This window comes from Hibiscus syriacus, unplaced genomic scaffold (genome assembly GCF_006381635.1).
Source record: "Hibiscus syriacus cultivar Baekdansim isolate YM2019G1 unplaced genomic scaffold, ASM638163v2 tig00110383_pilon, whole genome shotgun sequence".
Taxonomy (NCBI): domain Eukaryota; kingdom Viridiplantae; phylum Streptophyta; class Magnoliopsida; order Malvales; family Malvaceae; genus Hibiscus; species Hibiscus syriacus.
The window spans coordinates 967,370-991,887 of NW_024062714.1; the positions used below are offsets into that span (position 1 = coordinate 967,370).

The following is a 24,518-nucleotide window of genomic DNA, read 5'->3' on the forward strand; positions in this document are numbered from 1 at the left end:
CGTTGCTATAGAGTGCGTACATTATGTGCCTACACATGAAGCATTAACATAATGAATCCACTGAGCTCAACTTCTCATAAAAATGATAGCACTAGCAATACAATCTGATGTGAGCACAAAACGTGTTGATCAAAGGTAGCCAACATAAAACTGCAAGCAAAAAAGAGAGACGAAATCACATTACCCCGATTTCTGCCACACGAAGGCAAGAGTAACATTTGACTGATGGAACTCCATAGGGGTACATCAACCACACTGCACAACTGCCACACTTAACCAGTCCAACCTGATGAGTTGAAAGTGTAGGAAAGACTAATAAAATGTTTGAGACTACATTCTATTTTCTACCAATAAATCACAGAAGCGAAAAAATGAATAGAAAACCAGACTGCATGCTCTTGTTGTCCAAGTAAAAAGACCAAGCTTTTAATAACTGTGATTCCTGTAACATCAATAAGTGGAGGATAAGAATAGCTAGCTTCATTACAGCTCTTGGCAGAAAGCAAGTATATGTTTGATATTAAACATCAGAAAAGGAGAAAGGAACCTCCAAGTACAAAGTTTACTGTTTCGCAACATGAACATTTAGCATGCTGGGTTCCTCGTGGATATGAAAGCAATTGACGACAAGAGCCACAAACCATTTGAGCCATATCTGCATTTAAAAACAAATGAAACAAGAAAATTCTATGAAAAATATGATTATAGGTGAAGACCAGTCCGCCAAAGATTCTACTTTAGTTATAACTCTTATTTCATATGAAGAGAGTGTAGGTTGAGCACTAAGTTCAAACTATGAATTTGACCCGCTCGGACGTATGGATTTGGAACCTACTAAAAGAAAGTACATAAGCGGAACATAAATAAATTAGGTCAGCGCTAGCACAAGGCCAAAAGTACACCTGGACTGAAATTACTAGCAACCGCTGTACATCTTTCCGTACGGTATTGAACTGATTCAGCTATAATCAAATGCCCCCACACTCCAATCAACCTTTAAAGCTTGTACACTTGTGATGTAAAATTACCCAATAGATTTGATTTGAGAGCCTCCTCTTATTGATTTCATCTTCTTTGGCAGGTTACCAAATCATTCTTTTCATCTTCAAACAAATGTTGAGCATCAAATTATTCAAATCTGGAACCTGCATCTATATATATTGTTTCATTCCCACTTAAATGAGAAATCCATTTCCCTCCTGCTATCATTTGAGTCTTGATGGCCAAAATCAAAACAATTATCACCATTCTCCTAAGGCTTCTAGCTTTTGGTGCAACTGCTTCTGCAATAGTTGTCATGGTTACAAGCCATGACTCTGCTGAGGTGTTGAACCTAAAATTCTCGGCAAAATATAGCAACACCCCTGCATTCAAGTAAGAGTCTTTTACAACTCCCCTGTATTAAGTTTCCCAATATATATTTGTTGGTTGATAAATTTTGGCATAGGTTTTATGTGATTGCTGAGGCAATTGCAAGCGGCTACGTTCTTATAGCTCTCTTTTTATCTTCAAAGAGTTTGGTTGGTGGCCTGATTGTGACCCTGGACGTGGTCATAGCAATGCTACTAAGTACTAACATCGAGCATCTCAGCTGCTTTGACAGTAGCAGAGATGGGCAAGAAAGGGAATAGTCATGCAGGTTGGCTGCCGATTTGCAACCATGTCACTGGCGCCCTTATTTCCGATTTTGTTGCAGCAGTAGTTTTCTTGGTGCTCAACCTGTACTCTCTTCATGTTGTCCTCACTCCCCTTTTTCCAGTTAAACCTTAGACCAGACAGATGCTGGTATGAAGTTTCTGCATTTCTGCTATGTTTTCTTGTTTGTTGGTTTGGTTTTGTTTCTTCTTCCCCCCCCCCCCCTTTTTCCTTCTAATACTCTCGTCTATGTCTAGCTTGTGTAAAACAAATGTGGTGTGCTAATCATTGGATCCCGATTCCCAACCCAGTTCTAATATTTAGCTGGGAAAGTTGGTAATGGTCTTATCATAAAGTGCCTGCCAATATCCATTGCAGTATTTTTTATTTATATAGAGATACTAAAAATAGCATATTAATCGGCTAAATTATCTCACATTTAGGATATTGTTGGGAAAAAATTTATTTTTTCTTTATTTGGTATGAAAAATAGTAATAAATTTGTAATGATATAAAATTTGTTAGTGGAATGAGGCACTAGGTCCCTTAAATAAGGTCAGAGGTTCGAATCATGACGTTTGCGAATGGAGCAAACTAAGTTGGGAGGGTCGCCCTCGCCTCTGTAATACCCGATTTGGATTAGTCGATCAATAGATCGAATACCAGTGATTAATTCAAAAAAAATTATAAAATAAGAAAGTAATGAAATTTTAATTATTTGATTAATTTTTTGTTGATGTGTATATCAAATAAAATCTTAATGTAAAATAATATATTATTTTTCGTTTGATTCCAAAATATTTGTTACTTGTATAGTCTTTATGTGATTTTAAGTTATTAATTTTATTTCAATGATTATAGTAAATTATTTTAATTATGTGTTTAATTTACTATTACGATTTTAAATCTTTATTGTAATTTAATATATTTTTTTATTTTAAATAAAATTAGTGATTTTTATTAAAAAAAATCTCTGCTGCTTGCTATCATAATGAAATATCAAAAGGGTTTACCACGAGAGTCGAAAGGTGGTTTACATGCGTAGAGCTTTTACCTTGAAACGGTTTTGTTGCCAACTCTGCGACGGCTCCTAGAATCTAAACTCCTATCTGTTCCATGTATTGGCACGACACCTGAAGTTGGGGAATCATTGGCCAAAGATAGTGGCGGTGGTGGAGAAGAAATGGTAGGCAGAGCTATCTCAATGACGCTCTCAATAATTTGATACGGATCAACAAGCCTATGTAGTAGATGCTTTGAGATCTGTTACAGGCATAATTTTTTTTTAATTTATCAACGGTCTATAAATTGATTAATCCAGATTTGATATTGTAGAGGCAATGACGATACTCTCAACTCAATTTGTTCTATTCACAAACGTTTAGGGGTGTGTAAATCCGGGTCCCGACTCGGATGTTACGGGTACCCGGTAATCGGGTACCCGATACCCGGTTTTTAATTTTTTATTTTCAAATTATTAATTTAAAAAAAAATATACACAAATTTAAATGTTCGAAACTTCGAATTACATACTCTAATATCCGAACATAAAATTTAAAAGTTCAAAATACAAAATATAATAATCCATAATATAAATAATTCATTATATTTTATATAATTATATATATATATAATAAAAATAAATAAAAACTAACCGGGTACTCGGGTAACCGGGTACCCGGAAAAACTAGATTTTTGTGACCCGGGCCCGACCCGGGAAATGTCGGGCCGGGTACCCGACCCGGCCGGGTAATTTTTTTTAGAGAATTACCCGGTTTTTTTAGATACGGGTCGGCAGGTCAGGTCAACCGGGTCGGGTAATTTTGCACACCCCTACAAACGTTAGGGTTTAAACTTCTAACCTTACTTAAAAAAATATAGTGTCTTAACCTACTAGACAAACTAATTGTTGATTTCTTACATCAATTTCTTTTCTACAAGGTTATTTCCAACCAAATAGTTGACATTCTTGTAGAATTGATCAAGCAGCATGCTTATCATTCGTAATCCAAGACGAAATTTATTAGACCTGATCAAGAGATATCAGAAAGGCGTTGTTAGATAAACTTTTTAGATTAAGACTAAATGGATAACTATCATATCTAGAATTTTGGGGGCTAGATCGAAAGTTGTAATTAAACTTGGGTGAAGATGTGAATTTCAGAAGTGTAGGAACTTGTGCTTGATTAACCTAAAATTTTAGGGTAATGATGAAATACCCACTCCTGTTTCCTCTTTTCCCCTTTGCCTTCATTACTTATTTCATCGCCGTTCAGATTGTTGTGGTCATTACTTGTGGCATCATCTACCGGTGTCCTATGTTCCTCTAGTGTAGTCCGCGTCGTCGTTTTATGAGATCGCATCTTTTCGGATTTTATAAAAATTCACATCTCCGTCATGATCCTTATGAGTGACTCATCACACTTTAAAATACGATACTAAAAAAATGAGTTCCATCACCGGAGGCCGTCCTACGCGCCACTGCTGTACATGTGGGAGTTGTTTTTTTCCTGCAAACGGGTCAAACCAATATAGAGGGTTGAACCGGTTTGACTGAACCGTTTTAGAACCAATCTAACCGAACTGGTTTTGAACCGTTGATTAAATCCGAACTTAAACCGAAGACGTTGACCTTTGACTTTTTTTGTTTACCCTTATCATTATGTTTTTCGATGGTCTATAGGTTGGTATAAATTTCTATATTGAGACTATCTACGGAGGTCTCATATTCATTTTCGGAGGGTAACGTTCTCATCCTAATTCTTGTTTCTACTTTTGGTTCATCCTTGGAGGGTAATATCCCTATCCTGATTATGATTTTTTGTATATAGTTTCTTTTTGGAGGATAACTTCCCCAACATGTTTACTATTTTCTATTTTAGGCTCCTATTCGGAGGGTAACATCCTTATCCAGTTTATCTACGGCGAAAGATAAGACTATGAGAACTTCTATTAAGATATTCCAATGGTGAACAATTGATTTTACTGTTGCCTGATTTTTATGTTATTATTACATAATGTTTGAATTATTTGTGTTTGAATATTAATATCTAAATGTACTTAGGGGACACACTGAATTTTATAGTTTACTTTTTTTTTGTATGTCGTTTTCAGATTATCCAGATGTATGATCGGCTTGGCTATTGAAAGTGTAGTCTCAGTTTTCATACTGTATAAAGTTAAATATTTAGTTTTAAACTCCTTGTAAATGTGGCATGAGATTATCTATGATAAAATATTTGATAAACAATTTTAAAAATAATTATGAACTTTTTGTTAATCAACTCTCTATTCGTTCGTTGCGATTATCGTAGATCTCTAAACCAAATCTAGGGATTACAAGAATCATGAACCATGGTGTACCCAATTTAATGGAAAAAAGAAAGGAATTGATTTAGGTGGGGTTGAGGTTCGACTCTCTCAAATAAAAACATTGAAATGGTGACTCAAATAGTTACTTGGGGTCACATCTTAGACCTGGAGAACCCTATACCAAGCTTTCTTTGGATAATAATTTTAGAAAAAGAATTTATAATATTAGATTAAATCATCATTTTAACTTAACGCTACAATTTTGATTAAAATATTTTTTAGCAAAAATAATTAATTAACTATTAATCAATATTTAATGTAATATTTTATTATATACTTAATTATCGATATAATATATATTATATTAATACAAATAATGATATGATATATATTACTAAAAATTAATAATTTCTAACTAAAACTAAATTATCAAGAGTTAAAATATTAAAAAATAGTATAATGAGATGAAATATTAAATCTTTTAAGTAAGATTATAAGTTCAAACTTTGATATCATAAATATAACAATTGAAATTGAAGAATCACTCTCATGATATACTTATACAATATATAATTTAAATTAATCAATAAATAAATTAAATAACAGTGAGATTAAAAAAGAGATATGCTAGGAATGGTCCCTTTAGGTTTTAGTACCACTTTCCATATTCTCAGGTCTTCTTGCTTTCTTTCCTGTTATTTCTGATTTAGCTAAACAAATAGTGAAACTAATTTATTCAAATTTAGTCAAATGATTTCGTTTTAATTTTGTTAATCATTCATTTAAATTTATTTAATAAAAAATAACAAATTTTATAGTGAAGGTAAATTTTGTTTGTATATTTTAAGAAACTCAAAATTCATATTTAGAATGATAACTCGATTAGAAATCGACGAATTTCAACTCTATTTGGTAATATATTTTTTATATAAAAAATTATGTTTGAATTAAGTTTTACTTAAATTTTATATAGGCTGAGTTCAGGTCGTATCGAGTTCGGTAGAATGGAAAAACTTCTAACTTAAACCCAACCTAGAGGCAAAATTGTATTTTTTTTTCATATAATTTTATGAATTATCCCTATAATGTTCTCTCTATAACTTTTATAATTAGATACTTAAGATGGGTCCAAGGTCTAATCAAATTTATACTCCAAAAATTCAGGTTGAATCGGATTTGGGTAGAAAAAATATGTTCTTCAGATTAACTAAAGTCGGGTGGAAGATATATTTTTTTCATGTCATATCAAATTTGTGTGGAGTGTATACATTTTTTAAATCGAGTTAGATTAACCCGAAGCTAAATTCAACTCAACCATTTGTCATCTCTATTTATATCCCATCAGCATTAAAGTAAACTTAATATTTTAATCATTAACGACTCTTTTTAAAAATATAAAAATTAAAAACTGACATATTTATTATTTTTAGAACAAATACATATTTTAACATCTGAATTTGGTAATTTTTTTCCAATTAGGTTTTAAAACGTTATAAAGTTTAATTTGGCACTTTAGATTTTTTTTTCAATTAAGTATTTGTATTTAACAGTTTAAATAATTTTGATATAAATTAACATTAGAACTTCAATTTTGATCTAAATTAGGACTTACACTAAATAATTTATTTAAAAAGATTCTAATCATAAAGTAAAAATTAAGTATCTTAAAGTAAATTCATATACTTGATTGAACAAAATAATATACTAAAATAAACTTTAAACCAAATTTAGATACTTAATTAAATAAAAAAGTTTAAAAATTAGATTTAAGTTTAAATATTAATTTATATTTTTTTTAAAAGTATTTTTTATTATTTAAACACGTCTTATTGGTATAGACAATATGTTTATAAAATTCTATAAAAAGAAACAATATGTTTATAAAATTTAAGAAATACACTAATTTTATATCCAAATAATTATAATAAGAATCAATAAAAATGTTAGATTAATAATCAAAATACATTCTTTAATAATAATGAACAAGTACTTATAATGAAACTTAATACAAAATTTTTTAAAAACAATTCAAAATTAAACCATTATTTCAATAAACTCAATTACTCAAATAATATTTATATACAACACCTACCAGATACCGACAAGAGGGCCGCTGGCCACGAAAAACTTGATACAAGAAATCCGTGCGAAACGTACCATCCATGGCTGTTACTAGAGGTGGGTATACGGGCTATCCGTCCGTTTAGTCCGTGAGTTTTGACGGTACGGGTTTAAATAGAACGGGCTAAAAAGCTCACATTCATAAACGGTTTTGAATTTTAAAGCCCGTGACCCGTCCATTTAACCCGCGGGTTAAACGAGCTTACCTGCGGCCCGTTTAATAAAAATAATGTTAAATGCTTTAAATACAATAAAAATAATGTTTTAGCTTACTACACCTTTAAAAATGATCGAGCAACTTGAAAAATAAGGTAGCACCGTCAAAATAATAAATAATATTTAATTTTTATTTTAAATAGCCGGAAATGATTATAAAATAATTTTTTTAAATTTTTTTAATCATTAATATATATATATAATGATATAATTACTTAAACTCAAATTAAAAAAACAATATTCACTTATATCACCAAATTTAAAATTAAATAAAACAATAACCACATTATACTCTTATAAAACACGATTATCCAAGGCTATAATATGAAGACACAAAAGTGTCTGAAAGTAGAAATTCAAACATAAAAATTCAACAAAGTCAAACATTATACAAATCTAAAAAGAAAGTTGTCAAGTTATCCTAATAATTGTATTTTATGAATGTTTTAGAGAAAGACTAAAACATAATATGAAAATATAAAATAAAATACTTACAGTATAAGAGTAAATTTGAAAGATACAATTATATTAAAATTGATAAAAATATATTTATTTTGTAAAAGTCTTTAAAAGTTGAAAAGTATGTTTTCAATTTTTTCTTTTGCTTTTCTTTCTTATTTTTAATCTAAATATTACGTGTTATGTGATATATTATTAGAATATCACGTGAATTTTTATAATTAAAGAACAAAATAGATAACATACTTCATGAAAAAAATAAAGGTCAAAATTAAATAAAAAAATCTTTAAATACCAAAATGATAATGATGTATATTTAAATTAAAAAAATATCAAGCAGCGGTAAAATTATGACAAATATCCTAATAAATTTAAGAACTACAATAGTTATAAGTAACATCATATTTATAGGTAAATTATTTTCTTTTTCAATAAAATTCTTTAAGTTTATTTTCTCTAAAATTTTATGAATTTTAAATTAAGCGGGCTTTAACGGGTTTCGCGGGTAGCACGCGGTTATACCCATTAAACCCGCGGGTTTAACGGTCCGGGCTAAAAAGCCCGCAAATTAAACGATCTTCAATTTTTGAGGCCCGAAGCCCGCACGGGTCGCGGGTTAAACGGGTAGCCCGCGGGCCTTAGCCCATATACCCAGCTCTAACTGTTACTTATGTAAAAATTATTAGGATAAACTACACTTATAATATTTCAACTACTACTTTTATTCTATTTTAGTCACATTTTTTTAAAAATCATATCTAATATTATGTTTTGATTTCATTTCGTTTATTCGTTGTTAAAAAACTAACGATGTTATTGGTGTGTCATCATAAGTTACTATAACGTCATAATTGATTTTTTTATAAATAGCATGTCAGAAGTTCTATCACTTTTTAAACGGTGTATGACTAAAATAAAACTAAAACATAACGTTAGATGAATTTAAAAAAAAAAAATAATTACGTGACCAAAACAAACCAAAAGTGATAGTTGAGTACTAAACATGTAATTTACCCGAGTTATTATAACAATTTCTTAAGACACGTTCTTCATGAAAACGACACCTTTATTTGTCCGAAATTTAGGCGATTTGACCAAACTGACACCGTTTAACCGAATATCTCCCTTTTTAGCACCGTTTGACCTATATTTCTCGAAATGACACCCTTTCGACTGAGGTGGCAAAAGGCGCATCCTCGGGGACGCGCTTTACCTGGTTTTACACTGAGTTGGATGCCACGTGTGAAAGGTGCATCCCCAGGAACGCACCCCCGGGAACGATAACATATTCTCTAACAAAATAATGGAAAGCGTCCCCCGGGAACGCGCCTTCACGGTTCCCTAAGAAATAGTAGGTATTGGCATGAATAGTTATCGGGGGACATAAGTGACATAATAGGGCAATGATAACATATTTTCTGACAAAATAATGGAATGCGCGCCCCTAGGAACGCGCCTTCACGTGAATAGTACCCCCGTTATAGACACTATTATATGCAACGTATTATAAAACTTTCAAAACAAACTTCAGTTCACAAGCATTCAAATTCTCAAACTATAAATTTCTCAAAAATCTCAATCCTCTATTCTCTGAAAATGAGTCGTCTTTATGCTGTTGTTTTGTATGATGGAGAAATTAAGGAATCTGAAGAGGGGGTTGTTTTTTAGTCAGATCATTATATCCCCCTTAACCTTGAAGAGAAACATCACTCTTGAGGAGTTAATCACAAAAAATTTCTTTAAAGATTCGTGTAGCAGCCCGGAGAAGACTATTTTCACTTCAGTACAGATTTCCTACTGAACATTTTTCGCTCACGTATACATCATTTCAGCTTTCAAACAATGATGATGTTTCTATGATGGTTGATGCTCATATGGGAAGTTCACAATCTCTTTTTGAAATGTATGCCACTTTTATTGAGGTTCGTGCTTCTCACGGTCTCTCATATTCCTCTCACTTTGGCATTGTATATCAAGCTGATCAAGTTGATAGCCTGACACAACTGGTCTGTAATGATTTCACATCATTAATGGCGGATCCAACGCTAGATGTCATGCCATCAAGTTCAATAGGAAGGCATTCATCTGCAACTGCTTATGATCTCAACCCACGTGGTTTCACCAATAATCCATATGGCAACATCTCTTCTACTTCAAGGGGCAGACATTCATCTGCCAATGTTTTCGACTTACATATGGAAATGCCAACGAGACGGTAGTCTATTCACATCCCACATGATACAATGGCCTCAAGTTCAAGGGGATGACACACAAGCGGGAACTTATTTGACCTCAACATTGGATTATCGGAGGAACCCTCATCTCCACCAGAAAAACCTCTTCGGGAGCCAAGTGCAGATGGTGCTGAAACGAGATTATTTGTTGAACCTGACTCACCACAGTTTAACGTACATTATGATGACGACGAGGATGATGTTCCGATAAATACAACACCAGTCGAACTTCCTGCACATATGTATAGGGCTGATTATGATGCAATGTATGAGCCTGAATTTCCGGATCTTCCTGATGTTGGCAACTATAGACTTCAATCAATAGTCAATGACGGTGATTTACATATTGGAATGGAGTTCGCATCGAAGAATGAAGCAATGATGGCAATAAAGAGTTACAATATTTATAACTCAGTTCAGTCCCGAGTTGATCGATCTAACACAGAGAAATATGTCTGCTACTGCGTCCAACGTGACAACGGATGTCAATGGATGGTTTGTGTATCAAAGAGGAAGAGGAAGAACAACTTATGGGAACTAACCAGATACAACGGTCCTCATACGTGTTGTGCAAGAGGTATAAACCAGGATCATCCCAACTTGGACTCCAATATTATTTGCCAAGCAATCATGCCTATTGTGAAGCAAAGCTCTCATATAGCTATTGCAGTGTTGATTTATGCTATACAGACACAATATGGGTACACCGTCTCATATAAAAAAGCTTGGTTGGCAAAACAGAATGTCATTTGAAAACTTCATGGCGAATGGGATTCATCTTACAATGAGATGCCCAGTTGGTTTCATGTTGTGCAAAGACTCAACTCGGGACAATTGTTGAGTTCGAAACTCAACATCATTACGTGAATGATCGAGTGGTTCACGATCGCTGTCAATTCTACCGTGTCTTTTGGACTTACTCTCAGTGTATTAATGCAGTCAAGTACTGTAAACCAGTTGTCCAAATTGATGGTACTTTCTTGTATGGGAAATACAAGCAATTTTTATTATTGGTTGTGGTCCAAGATGGAAACCACAATATTCTTCCCATTGCGTTTGCCCTCATTTAAGGAGAAGACAATGAGTCTTGGGCTTTTTTCCTTAAAAATTTACGTTTACATGTTGTCACCAGGGAATGAGTATACATTATTTCAGACCGAGGAGCCGGGCTAAAAGCAGCAATGGACTCTTTGGGTACAATGTATAGACCTCCACATGTTCAACATCGTTATTGTGTCTGTCATATTGCTGCAAACTATTACGAAAAAATACAAGAAGAACGATGAACGTCAATTAGTCGTGCGAATGGGTATGTTACTTTTCCCCAATTTTTCTATCATTTTCGTATTATTTATTTATACTTCATATTAACTATTACATATTCCTAATGGCTTAGGTTACGAACTCTTACCTCAAAGGTTTGAGTCGATGCTACAAGAGTTGTTTGGCAAAATAAGAAGGGGTGCGAGTACATTATGGACATCAGCAAAGAAATGTGGACAAATGCGTATGACGGGGGGGTATCGATATAGTCATATGACAACAAACTTGGCTGAAGCAATAAATTCAACCTTAAAGGGGGCGCAACATTTACCAGTCACGGCGTTGGTCAAAACGACTTATTTTCGTTTGGGTCAACTCTTTGCAAAGCTCGGTGGACAAACTCTTACATGGATGCAAAACAACCATATTTACCACCCAAGACTAGTAACTGATTTACAGAAAAAAGTGGCTGCGTCAAATGGGATGTTGGTTACAAATTTTTCTCGCACCCGTGAATTATTTCGTGTAACCGAAATGCCACGTCCGTTGCAAAGGATTGAAGCTAACTCTTTCAGAGTTAATCTGCATGAGAGGTGGTGCGATTGTGGTTTCTTTCAAGCACTCAAATATCCATGCTCTCATGTCATTGCAACTTGCTCACATTCGTATTTGGACTACAAAAATTATGTTGATCCCGTATACCAACTTTCACAAGTATTAAAGGTATATGAATTTGAGTTTCCGCCCATAGGAAACGAAAGAGACCCAGATGAGATTCAAACTTGGCTTACAATTGTACCAGATCCATTGCTATTGAGGGACTCAGGTCGTCCAAAATCTACTAGAATACATTGTGATATAGATATTCGGGAGAAGTCAACAGAACAAAAACGATGCGGGCATTGTAGAAACATCAGACACAATAGAAAAAAATGTCCAGCTCTATTATCATCACATAACCGATAACCCTTATGTAACCTAATATTCTATTTAAATGAATGTTTTTGTTTCTAATATTTAAATGTAATTGCATTTTCTATAATTTCTCAATGTATAATAATAATAAAAGATTAAATGTGTAATTATATTAATTTTATTAACTTATGCATCAATATTTTGGTTAAATAATAATAACAGATGACTAGATTGATAATATTTAAATAATCAAGTGATAAAATTAATAAATCGATAATCAAAATAAAAAATAATAATATAACCATACGTGTAATATAATAATTTTATACATTTTTCATATAACTATAATAAAATAAAAATTAGTTTTCATCTATCGTTCTATCCGATTAATGTAGATAATACACTACATCTTTAACACACATTAAAAAAATACATTCGATAATTATTAAATTATAACCGAAAAAAAATTACATAATATATTACTAATTTATAATAACAATAAAAATTTTAATTTTTATTATTAAAAAAATATCACCAACCGAATCAGCAAAATCCCGTGAAGGCGCATCCCCGGAGATGCGTCTTTCACACTTAGCATCCAACTCAACGTAAAATCAGGTAAAACGCGTCCCCGAAGATGTGCCTTTCGCCACCTCAATCGAAATGGTGCAACTTCAAAAAAATATAAGTCAAACGATATTAAAAAGAATATATTCGGTTAAACAGTATCATCAAATCGCCCGAAATTTATCCACTTTCACTTTTTCTTTTATGTCATTAGTCATTAGTCATTACAAAGGAATGCAAATTAAATACCTTTATCATTTCTAATTGCCAACAAAAAGAATTAACTACTGCTCTCTTACGCTACTTTACTTTCTTAAAGGGAAAAAATCAATAATTAGTTGTTGTTTTTTTTGGAGAATTATGCCTTCAAACATTGACTTTTCTGTTTGGTGGTCCTCACACACAGTCGAGCACCGCCTCTCAACTTGGCTCCACCAGTGTTTCCAGTATTCAACCGAAAATATTGGGTCTACGGAATCTACGGACTTAAGACTATCTCCGTATACAATACGTATACCTTCCCAAGCTCCCTTTTACAGGTGAGGTAAATTCTTAAGAGTTTTTATTTATTTACTGTTGGGTTTTATTTCCCATCCTTTTTTACCCTCTTATCTACCCACAAAAAGATTGTCTTTGGTTTGTTTGGAACATAAAAAGTTGGAACTTGAAAGAAAGAAAGGGAGAATAACAATCTCCAAGAAAAGAATGCCACCTTGAGTGTATTTGCCATGAACTTCTTGGCTTCATGGTAAGGATCTCGTCTTTGGATGCTTTTTTGGTTTATGTTATCGTATGTACTACTCTTAGTACTTCGAGATTTTCCTCTTTTTAAATTTGCTTTGTTTGTGCTTATCTGATCATATTTGAATCTGGGTTCTGAAAAAAAGGCAAAAAAGTTTACAAAGGGCTTTGTAATTGCTTTTTTTTTAATAATAAATTATTATTTTTCCTGAGCGTAATGGGTATCATAATCATGGGGTTTCTCTCTTTATTTTCAATAAATAGATGAAGTGTACGTTTTTGTTTTTTTCTTTGGGTTTTTGTTTTACTTTTAAATTCCGTTTTATTGGTTGGATGACTTGTTTCTTTGGTTTGTGGGAGTTTCCAGGCATTCAAGGAAGGTGGTGTTTTGACTTTTAAAGCCTATACAGAGAAAAAATAAATTCGTTTGTTTTTGATAGATTAGATGGGTTTCAAGTGATCATCTTTATTTCTTTTCAAAAAAGAAAATGGGGAAAAGATGTAGGCTTGGCAGAGTCTCATTCTTGGTTCTTCTTCTTCTAGGCTTTGATTGGTTTCTTGATTTTCAGTGAAACCTAAAGTTTGATTTTTGAGTGGTCAATTGTTGATGTGCTTGAAGAAATTTAGTTCCAGAGTAATAATTTCAGAAACAATCTCTTGATCGTGTCCCTTCTTCAAAGGAGGGGAGTTTAAAAGAAGAAAAAAGGAAGCTTTGGGTTTAAGATTTTGTTGTGTTTGAAGTTTGTAAGTATTTGGAGTGAATTACAGAGATCATAAGAAATGTCAGAAGAGGCAAATTCATGGATTAGGAGAACCAAGTTTTCTCACACCGTTTGTCATAGGTTGGACTCATCTAGATTGAGCTCTTTTCCTTTGAATCTACAATCAGACAAGACACAAGACCAGAGTTTAGCATCCAAACCAAGGTCAACAGTGTCTTCCTCTAATCCCAAACCACTTCGCAATGATACACAGATTCAGCCAAATCGGATCATGAACAAGCAAAGATCTTTATCCCCTGTCCCTCAGACTGTTCTGTCGGATACTTTCAAGGAAGCAAGGTCCGAGAGGAGGAGATTCTCAACCCCGCACTCTCGAAGGAAAGAATCCGACAAGCGACGCCTGGGAAAGTTTTTCCACAAAGAATCACATGACAGGAAAGGGTCCGGTTCACCTGCACCATCAAACTCAAGCCCCCTTAGGCACTTGGGTTCCTTGAAGATTTCAGATAGTACAAAGGGCAGGAAGGAATCCGGTTGGACCAAGTATTTTGACCTTGCTGGTGGAAGGGTTAATGCTGTAGAGACAGCCGATGAGCACACAGTTGATCTTTCCCAGCTATTTCTCGGTCTTAGATTCGCACACGGTGCGCATAGCCGGCTTTATCATGGCGTATATAAGGACGAAGCTGTTGCAGTTAAGATTATTAGGGTACCAGATGATGACAATAGAGACTTGGCTGATAGATTAGAGAAACAGTTCAATAGAGAGGTTGATCTTTTATCTCGACTCCACCATCCGAATGTTATAAAGGTATTATATTGTATTGAATAAATCATGATTTGAGAATTTTCATTGCATAACTTGTTCTGGTTCTTATTTTTATCTCTTGATCTGATAACCAGTTTATAGCAGCATGTAGAAAGCCACCTGTTTATTGTGTTATAACAGAATATTTGTCAGAGGGTTCATTAAGGGCATACTTGCACAAGCTTGATGACAAGTCTCTTCCATTGAAAAAGTTAGTTACTATTGCTGTCGAAATTGCTCGTGGAATGGAATACATTCATTCTCAAGGAGTCATTCATCGTGATCTTAAACCAGAAAACATCCTTATTGATCAGGAATTCCACATGAAAATAGCTGATTTTGGTATAGCTTGCGAGGAGTCATATTGTGATCTGCTGGCAGATGACCCTGGAACTTACCGTTGGATGGCACCTGAAATGATTAAAAAGAAATCTTATGGAAGGAAGGTGGACGTGTATAGCTTTGGACTGATCTTGTGGGAAATGGTTGCCGGAACAATCCCATATGAGGATATGAATCCTATCCAAGCTGCATTTGCAGTTGTGAACAAGGTATGACCCTAAATCTCATGCTTCTAGGTAATATGCATGCATGATTTAACTGAAGATTGAAATCTTGGTGCACAAAACTGTGGTATAAGACTGCATTGGAAATCTTTACAGTCGAATTTTAGGCTGCATAGATTACACAATCAATCTAACACCATTCTGGGTGAACAATAGATACTTAATATGAAGGCAGCATCACATTTCTTCAATCTTTGACTGAAATTGGGACATTTGCAAATGTTTATGTGATTACATGTGTAGTTCTGATACCAGAAGCTGTGTTTTTCGTAGAATTTGAGACCTGTTGTCCCCAAAGACTGTCCACCTGCCATGGGAGCTTTAATCGAGCAATGTTGGTCATTAAACCCGGAGAAGAGGCTGGAGTTTTGGCAGATAGTGAAGGTGTTGGAGCAATTTGATTCCTCGCTGGATCGTGATGGGACCCTGAATCTGGTACCGAACCCAAGTTGCTGCCAAGATCATAAGAAAGGGCTGGCTCATTGGATTCAAAAGCTTGGTCCTGCCCACAACCCTCACTCTAATGCCTATGCTTCGCCTATGCTTAAACCCAAGTTCTCATGAATATTTATTTGGACTTGGCTTGTGTAGTGTCACTCAGCCAATTGTAATTAGCTTCGTTTTCTAAGCTGCTGTTGATGCTGCTTTTATGCATCAAGTTGGGTTTTATGTTATCTTTTTTTAATGTTTTGTTTTTTTACAAAATGCCTAAGATAGATATAATCCTTAAACTGATGCACTTAAGCATGTTCTAATTCATAATTTTCAATAGTATTACAGTAATAACAGTGTCAAGCTAATCTTTTACAAAAGAATGTTGATATTTATTGATATAAATATCATCCGCCTTGCAGAAATATCTTTACTCGTCTCTTAATTGTATTTGTTAAAAAGTAAAACGATCAAAAGCAAAACAAATTCTTTGAATAAGGTGGCCAATGTCCGAATCTTTGTATGGGTTACATTAATTATTGAGTGGTTTCTAATGGGACGGCCCTATTCCCTACCAAATATTAATCTGTGTTTTATTTTGACGCGTGCTTGTTGGCGGTTTTCATAGCCAAATCCTCAGATTTCGTTGGACAGTTTCAGCGGACCGCATCTTTCTGCACTACATTGGCCTTATTTTTTTTTTGTTCTTTATACAGGTTATAGGGTTTTTTTTTGCCGTATGACGATCTAATTTAAGGCTATGAAAAGATGTAACTGAAGATGTTAAAAAAATTAATATTTTCTGTTAAGTATAACTTAAAATGTTATTTCTGCAACCTAATATATATATATATATATTTTAATATTTATGGTTTCAACCGAAAATATTAAAATTAACATTTTAGGTTGTGTAAAATGTTAAAAACTTAATATTTTAAGTTTTACTACATCTAAAATGTTAAAAAAAATAAACATTTTCGGTTGCGTGTTTAACTGTTTGTTCCTTATACATTCCTTTGATTACATATTATTTTCCTGGGTTAATTACTTTTTGGACTCCTGTACTTGATATTTCTTCTAATTTGGTAAGTAGCCTCTGTTCCAACATTTTACCTCTACATGTTTTTCTAACGTTGTTAAGTCTCGAACACATAACAACTAACAAGTAGATACGGTGATAGATGACGATATGACGTCATCATCTAAAAGTTATACACGAATTTAAAATTAATATATATAAAAATCCAAAAAGATAAGAAAATTAGAGAATAAAATAACAAGATGTAAAAGGATAATTTAAAATTCGGGATTTGTTAAAAAAATTACAAAACCTAAAAAATATGAAAAAATTAATCTATATAAATATGACTGCAGCTGAAAAGTATATAAAAAAGTTGCAGACGGATTTGGAGAGAATGAAGGAAAAGAAAGACAGCTTAATGAGAGTTGAAAAGTGGAAGAATACGACTAGTAGTAGTAGCGATGATTCATGAAATGGGTTCTTCGTTGGTGATGGGGTTAACAACTGAAACCAACAGTAATCGGTTCATTTTCAATCAGACAAATCTAATTCTTCATGGAGGAGGAGCCGAGATTGTTAACGCCAGTTTCTCTGCTGTTGACGATACTATTTTCCATGCTATACAAACTACGGTAGTCGATAGCCATTGTATTTGCTTTCTCTGAAGAGAAGGATTTTGGGCCACCATTTCAATTTCTAGTTAGATGTGGAAATTAAGGCTGGATGAAACACTTGAACAATCACTTCAATATTCATGCCATTTCACATTTTTTTTTATCCCATATCACTTGACACTTGGGCCGTAAGAAAGGCTACACACCATAATTCAAAGTCATTGTATTTTTTTTATTATACATAAATTATATATTTAGTTTTTATTTTTTAAACGTTTAGTTTTGATCCAATCAATTGTTAATAAAAGTTTCAAGTCAAAATTTATTTTATTATTATTAGTTTATTTCTATGTTTTTATATAATTTAGTTAAATTATTTTTTGTATGATGTATCATTTAGATTAAAATTTAAAAATTTAAATTAAATTGATCAAATTAAAATAAATGAAATGAATCACAACATATATATAATACAAAAGAGATTAGTGGACACTCCACCACCAGGATGGCTGAAGTTGAATACAGACGACGCAAGGGTTAAGAGTTTAATCTTTCATTTCTTTAATTACTAAAAAAAATTAGTAAATTTGTTAAGTCAAATTTTACAATAATTTTGTATTTTACATAAATTATAGATATTTCTGTGCAATCTAATCATATTGTCTATATACTGTTTAAGATTATTATTAAAATTATAAAATGAAAAGGTATAAGACTAAAATTGATCAGCAGATTATATTAAATAAATTCACAATTTACATATAACACACAGACTAATAATAAAATTTATTCTTTTCATTTAACAAATGTATCTTATAATATTTTTTAAGTAAATTCAAAGAAGAAATAATTAGTTATACTTTATTTTTCTATATTTTTTTGGCCATGTCACTAGAAATTAGTTAATATTTTATTTAAAATTGTGAAATAAAAGCTCTACAAACACGGCTGTGACTAAAATCACACGAATATTTTTTTATTAAACCAATATGATTATAAAGTAATATCTGTTCTAAATACTCTCAAGTATTTGACAATGAACGCTCAATCACCCTACTGCAATCGCTGGTGCTCGAACCTATGAGCTCTAGGAAGAATAACAATTCCTCTAGTAAGTAACATAACACATTTTTCCCATAAATTTGAATGTAGTTAGGACTTTAAACCCTAAGTGGAACAAATAAACCGCATTGTCTTTGACGGAAATGGATGGCTATAGGTTGGGTAGAATATCACTTTTCATTTTAAATTGATCGAATTTTCTGAACGTAATTTATGAAAGGGGAGTTAAATTGTACCAACTGATATTTATTACCATTGTTTCTTTTCATTTGTTATTCAAACCTAACTAAACTGAATTCAAACCATATTAGTGAAATCTCTATTTAGATATCAGGTAAAAGGGAGGTAGCCAATTCGTTTCAGCTTTGCCAAAGATAATATATATAGGTACTATCATTCCAAACATATCACCAAAACCTTGTCTAAAAATAGGAAACCCAATCTTTTTCCCCAAATTAGGCGATTTCTTATTTTTTAAAATATTCAAAAATAAAATAAATAAAGGAAAAAGATAAGTGAGGCCCTCGTACTTTGAAAAAAAAATCAATGTGGCCCTCGTATTTTTTTCCAATCCAATGTGGCCCTCAAACTTAGAAAACAAATCCAATATGGCTCTTTGACCAACGGTTTTCGTCATTGATCGTTACGGTGTTGACGTTGCAATCTATAGTGGCCGATGATGTGGCATATTGGAAAAATTGATTTTTTATCGAGTTTGAGGGCCAATTTGATTTTTTAAAAGTTAAAGGGCTTATTTGATTTTCTTAGAAAAATTTATTTTAAAATTTTTAAATTTAAACTATACAAATAGAAAGAAAATTAAATATAAAAATATTAAAAATAAAAATTAGATTACAAAAAATTTTAATATATATTAAACAAAGTAATTGAAAATGTTATTGTTAAATGATTCATTCAATCTAGGGATGAATTATAATGTGAAATTTATTTTATTTAACAATAATATTATGTTCGTACATGTCAATTCTAATGTGAGTTTTATTTTATTTTTATTTTTAGAGACAAATTTTTTATTCCTTGAAAATTAAAAAATATGAATAATAAAAAAAATTCTCAATGTAACACCCCCAACCTGTACCCGACTCGAACACGAATTCGAGGTGTCACATTGACATTTCTAAACATTTACTTGTATAAAATAGTGAATAATTTTAAAACTTTTACCAATGCAACTAAATAATTACATAAAAATACAATCACATGATTTTACAAAACCGATTAAAGCATATCGTATTCAAATCTTTATTTACATGACAACCACTATCAATATTGCAAAATACATAGTATTCAATTATTTTCTGATCTGATCTTTGGAAAGGAGAAACTGACATGTCTTGCTTAACTTTACTTCTTCTTCTTCTCGAAACCTACATGTGAAAACAATCACACGCTAAGTCGTTGACTTAGTGAGGCATATAAAACATGTAATAAAAACTATAAAACATTTCATATAACAAAATGCATACATGCGCATATACCATCATGATCAACATCTCTATCATTATCATGATCTCTATCATTATCATTAACCCATTTATCCTATGATCTTGTACTTATCATTTCTGTATATCATTATCATGTAATACATTTCACTCAGCAATACACATAGTATCACATATAAATCTTGTAACATATTTCATATAATAAAGCATATACATCATATACAGTGTATTTATGTTTTCTCTTTTATTAGCTCATATACACATGTGATTCAGTGTAAACGATAATAACATGATATCATATAATAATGCAAACACTTTTGATATCTTTTATAGGCCCATGTACATTACTGAGAACTCAAAGTATGCGAGTACACTGAGGTTGTGCATATATGCTATCACCACAGCTCGTATAAATTCCCACTAGGGGCGCTGAACACTTGTCCCGAAGGACCACTTTAATCCTCGACTCTTGGCATGCCAACTATACCCTTAGATCTCATATCACATAATATGGGCATTATCATTTATATCATTTCACATATTCATATAGGCACATGGTTCACTTACACGTAGCACATTTTCATATGATTCACATGTCGCATGGCTTATATATTGTTCTTATGTCTTCTCATAAACACATATTCACATGTTCACATAGTCACATAGCTTATATTATTTCTCACGTAATCACATAGGTCCGTGTCATATAAAATATATCACAAGTGCATGTAATCACGTATTACATGTAATCATATAGATCATTTCATATGCCTTATATCATTTCTCATTTGTTCATGTACGTATGTCATATCTTGTTCACATATGTTCATATATACATCTCATAACACATAGAATAACATATAAATTTATACATATATTCATGTACATACTTTCATATAGTTCGTATATCAATGCCCTATAACTTATCTCACAGTTTTACATAATCACTCATATCACATTAATTATATTCTAGTTTCATATATTCACTTAATTCAATTTCACATAGCTTGTTACCTATATATATTCTCATAACTTATCATCACATAGATCCCATAACATTTTCCTATAGCTTCATAGATCTTTACCATATGACTCATATATTATATGTTCATTTAAGCCCATAACTCTTCCCCATAAAGCTTATCTTACATGTTCGTATAATCACTTCTGTCAATGTCTCCTAATTTATATATTATTGTCATATTGTCCTATAGGTCAATGTTATAGGTCAATGTTATTTAACTTATCTCACTTTTCATTTAATCTCATAAATTGGTTATACCAGTTCTTATATATCTAACTCATGTAATTTATAACTTCAACTAGACGTATATCCACATGTTCATAATCTCATATATCAATGTCGTTTAACTTATCATTTATATCCATACCACCTAGTTTATATCAGTTTCTCTTGTTATCACATAAGTCTTTGTTATTTTACATAGTTTATGATCATATAGTCACTTATGTCAATACCACCTAGCGTGTATTGTATTTTCATATATTCATGTAATTTAGTATCACATATCTCATATACATGTAATCATGTAAATCATGTCACATATAATAACATATGACACATATACCCACTTTCATGTACTCATGCACACATAAGCATCATATCATTCAAATGCTTGTATTTATAGAATCATGCATTCAAATATGGCAAGACCAGAAAAGGTTTTCGCATAAGGCGTGGGCACGACTTATTATTCCGTATAAAATACTTTAGGAGTCACTTCTTACCATAGTAACTCCTTCATTGGCTCATCGCAAGCCAATATTTGTTCTATAACATAAATACAAATTAAACTTGCACTCACCTTGACACTTTATTTATCCAAACGATGTTCCTCAATATAATCCATAACAACCCTTTTATCATTAACTTGTCTTAGTCACAATCAATCACAATCTGTACAATCACAATTTCATAACAATACATATGTTAGTATTGTACTAACATAAACATATCCCCACAACAAATCCATAATATACTTGAAACGCATTTTCTATCAAAATACAATACTTAATAATTCCTTTAATATTTACACCAACTTTTCCAAAAATTATGAATTGGTCCCCTAACTTTTCAAAATTTACATAATGGTCCCTAAAATTTCTAAAGCTTGTAGAATACTCCCAACATCATTTCTAGACCTTATATATTTTTTTCATAATTTTTCTCACTCAAATTCATCATGTTCAAATTTTCAAAGAATAATTTCTAGAAAGATTGAACATGTTCTAACCATGAGTCAAGCTTGAAAATGGATCTATAACCTCTAAATCATCAAGATTTAACATCAATTTCATGAATCCTATCATGAACATAAACCCTTAGATTTGGGATCTTTGAAATCCAACAAGATTAGAAAGAAATATTGGTACAAAATAATAGCATTTTTCGTGTAGATCACTTTCCTATTTCACGACATAACTCGAATTCCAAAGGAATTAGCTCAAAATTGAAAACAAATGTTTTCTTTCCTTTGGAGAGAAGCTCACGTTGGTGCTGGAGAAGATGAATGAATTCATCTCGTAATTCTTCATCTTTCTTTAATATTTAATGAATATTTAATTCATTAAATGCTAAATTATCAATTTACCCTTGAATTCAAAACATCTATACTAATTTACCCTTAATGAACTTGATATTTACATTAATACCAAGCTACATTAACCTTATCATCTTCCACAGTCAAAGATAGACAAAATATTTTCCCACTTTATCATTTTACCCTTACAATTTCCAAAACTTACAATTCAGTCACTTTAATCCAACAATCCAAACTAAATATGGAATTAAACCATTAAATATTATTTTCCAACATTTAAAAATGGAAAATAATATATTTATTTCCTTATTTTCGTGACCATTTGTAACTTTTTAAAATTACATTTTGGTTCTAACATTTTCAAAGTTTATACTTTGGTCACCGATCTTTCAAATTCTTATAACTTGGTCACTAAATAAATCCATTTATGGAATAAATTCTTTTTGGGGAAAATACCACTTAGATCTTTAAACTTTTCCCAAATTTTTTTATTTTGACCATCAAACTTTCAAAATTTGCATTTCAGTCACTAACCCGTAATTTGGGATGTTACACTCAAACACATGGAATTAATATCCACCTTGACTTTATAGAGTTATATTTAACAAAAAATGACAAAGTGTGACAATTTTCATATTATTATTTTTAAATCAAGTTTTCGTGAATTTTATTTTCCTCTATCTTGTTATATTCATTAGAGTTCTCTTCTTAATTGTATAATTATTTTTATATTTTTAATTATATATTTTAATGATAATTTATACATAAATTTAATTTTGTAACTTCTAATTTTTATTTTTTAATAAATTTTAATTTTATAACCTTTATATTTTATTTTTTACAAGACTTTATAATATTTATTTAATTAAATTTTATAAAAATATTAGTAAAATAAAATTTGAAAGACATTTATAAATTTAAGATACTTATAAGTAAATATATAAAATAGAATTTGTACATGATAGATGAGATCATGTTTATATAAATAAAAAATCAAGTTAAATTCAAGGTAAAAATTAATAATATATTTTTAAATTTTTAAAATTTTAATTTAATTTTTGATATTTAAGTTTTTTGAACATTTTTGTATTTTGAATTTAAAATGTTTGTATTTTTTTCTTAAAAAATCAAATAAGTCTTTAAACTTTAAAAAAAATCATTTTGGCGTTTGAACTCGATAAAAAAAAACCAATTTAGCCAATCTACCACATTATCAGCCACGTCACTAGGCACAATGGACCATCACATTAACGCCGTTAAGTGACACGTCAGTATTGTAACGGTCAATGACGGAGATCGTTTGTCAAAGAGTCACATTGATTTTGTTTTCTAAATTTGAGGACCGCATTGAGAGCAAAAAAAAGTACAAGGGCCTCACATACCATTTTTCTATAAATTAATAATTCATACAAATAACTAACATTGAATGAAATTTTTAAATATTAAATTAAATAAAAATTACAAAATTTAAATTTATTACTTATTTTTTTATTAAATTAAATTCAGATGTATAAACACTTAATACATCATCATCATTATGATCAAAATATAACCTGTCATACGTTTCCATAGATATGTAGTGTGGCTTTGAGAACTGTGGGGTTGTGTTTCTATGCTTTATTTCTCATTTAAAAAAGTTGGCTATCATTTGTTAAAAAAAATAATTTGAATGGGTTGGATTGACTAAAAATATAAATTAGTTTTTTTATATTTCACTCTACTCAATGCAAATTACTATGGATTATGAATCTATCAAGTAACTTTATTAGTTAAGAGGGATGTTATTATTTTTTAGAGATTTTGTGT

At 31.5% G+C, this 24,518-nt stretch overlaps 1 protein-coding gene, 1 long non-coding RNA gene and 1 pseudogene across 2 annotated transcripts; 2 read left to right on the plus strand and 1 right to left on the minus strand.

Annotated features, from left to right (window-relative positions):
- Window positions 1–1,181: 1,181 nt before the first annotated feature.
- LOC120121790 lies at window positions 1,182–1,838 on the plus strand (annotated as a pseudogene).
- Window positions 1,257–21,892, minus strand: LOC120121791. The gene is made up of 3 exons (XR_005516020.1): window positions 21,882–21,892; window positions 20,058–20,065; window positions 1,257–1,391 (listed from the first exon to the last, which is right to left on the minus strand). It is a non-coding gene; the product is annotated as an uncharacterized LOC120121791 (long non-coding RNA).
- LOC120121789 (serine/threonine/tyrosine-protein kinase HT1-like) lies at window positions 14,244–16,171 on the plus strand. The gene is made up of 3 exons (XM_039141074.1): window positions 14,244–14,996; window positions 15,089–15,544; window positions 15,833–16,171. Exons 1-3 carry the CDS (start codon window positions 14,244–14,246, stop codon window positions 16,121–16,123), a joined length of 1,500 nt encoding a protein of 499 aa, XP_038997005.1. The 3' UTR covers window positions 16,124–16,171.
- Window positions 21,893–24,518: the final 2,626 nt, after the last annotated feature.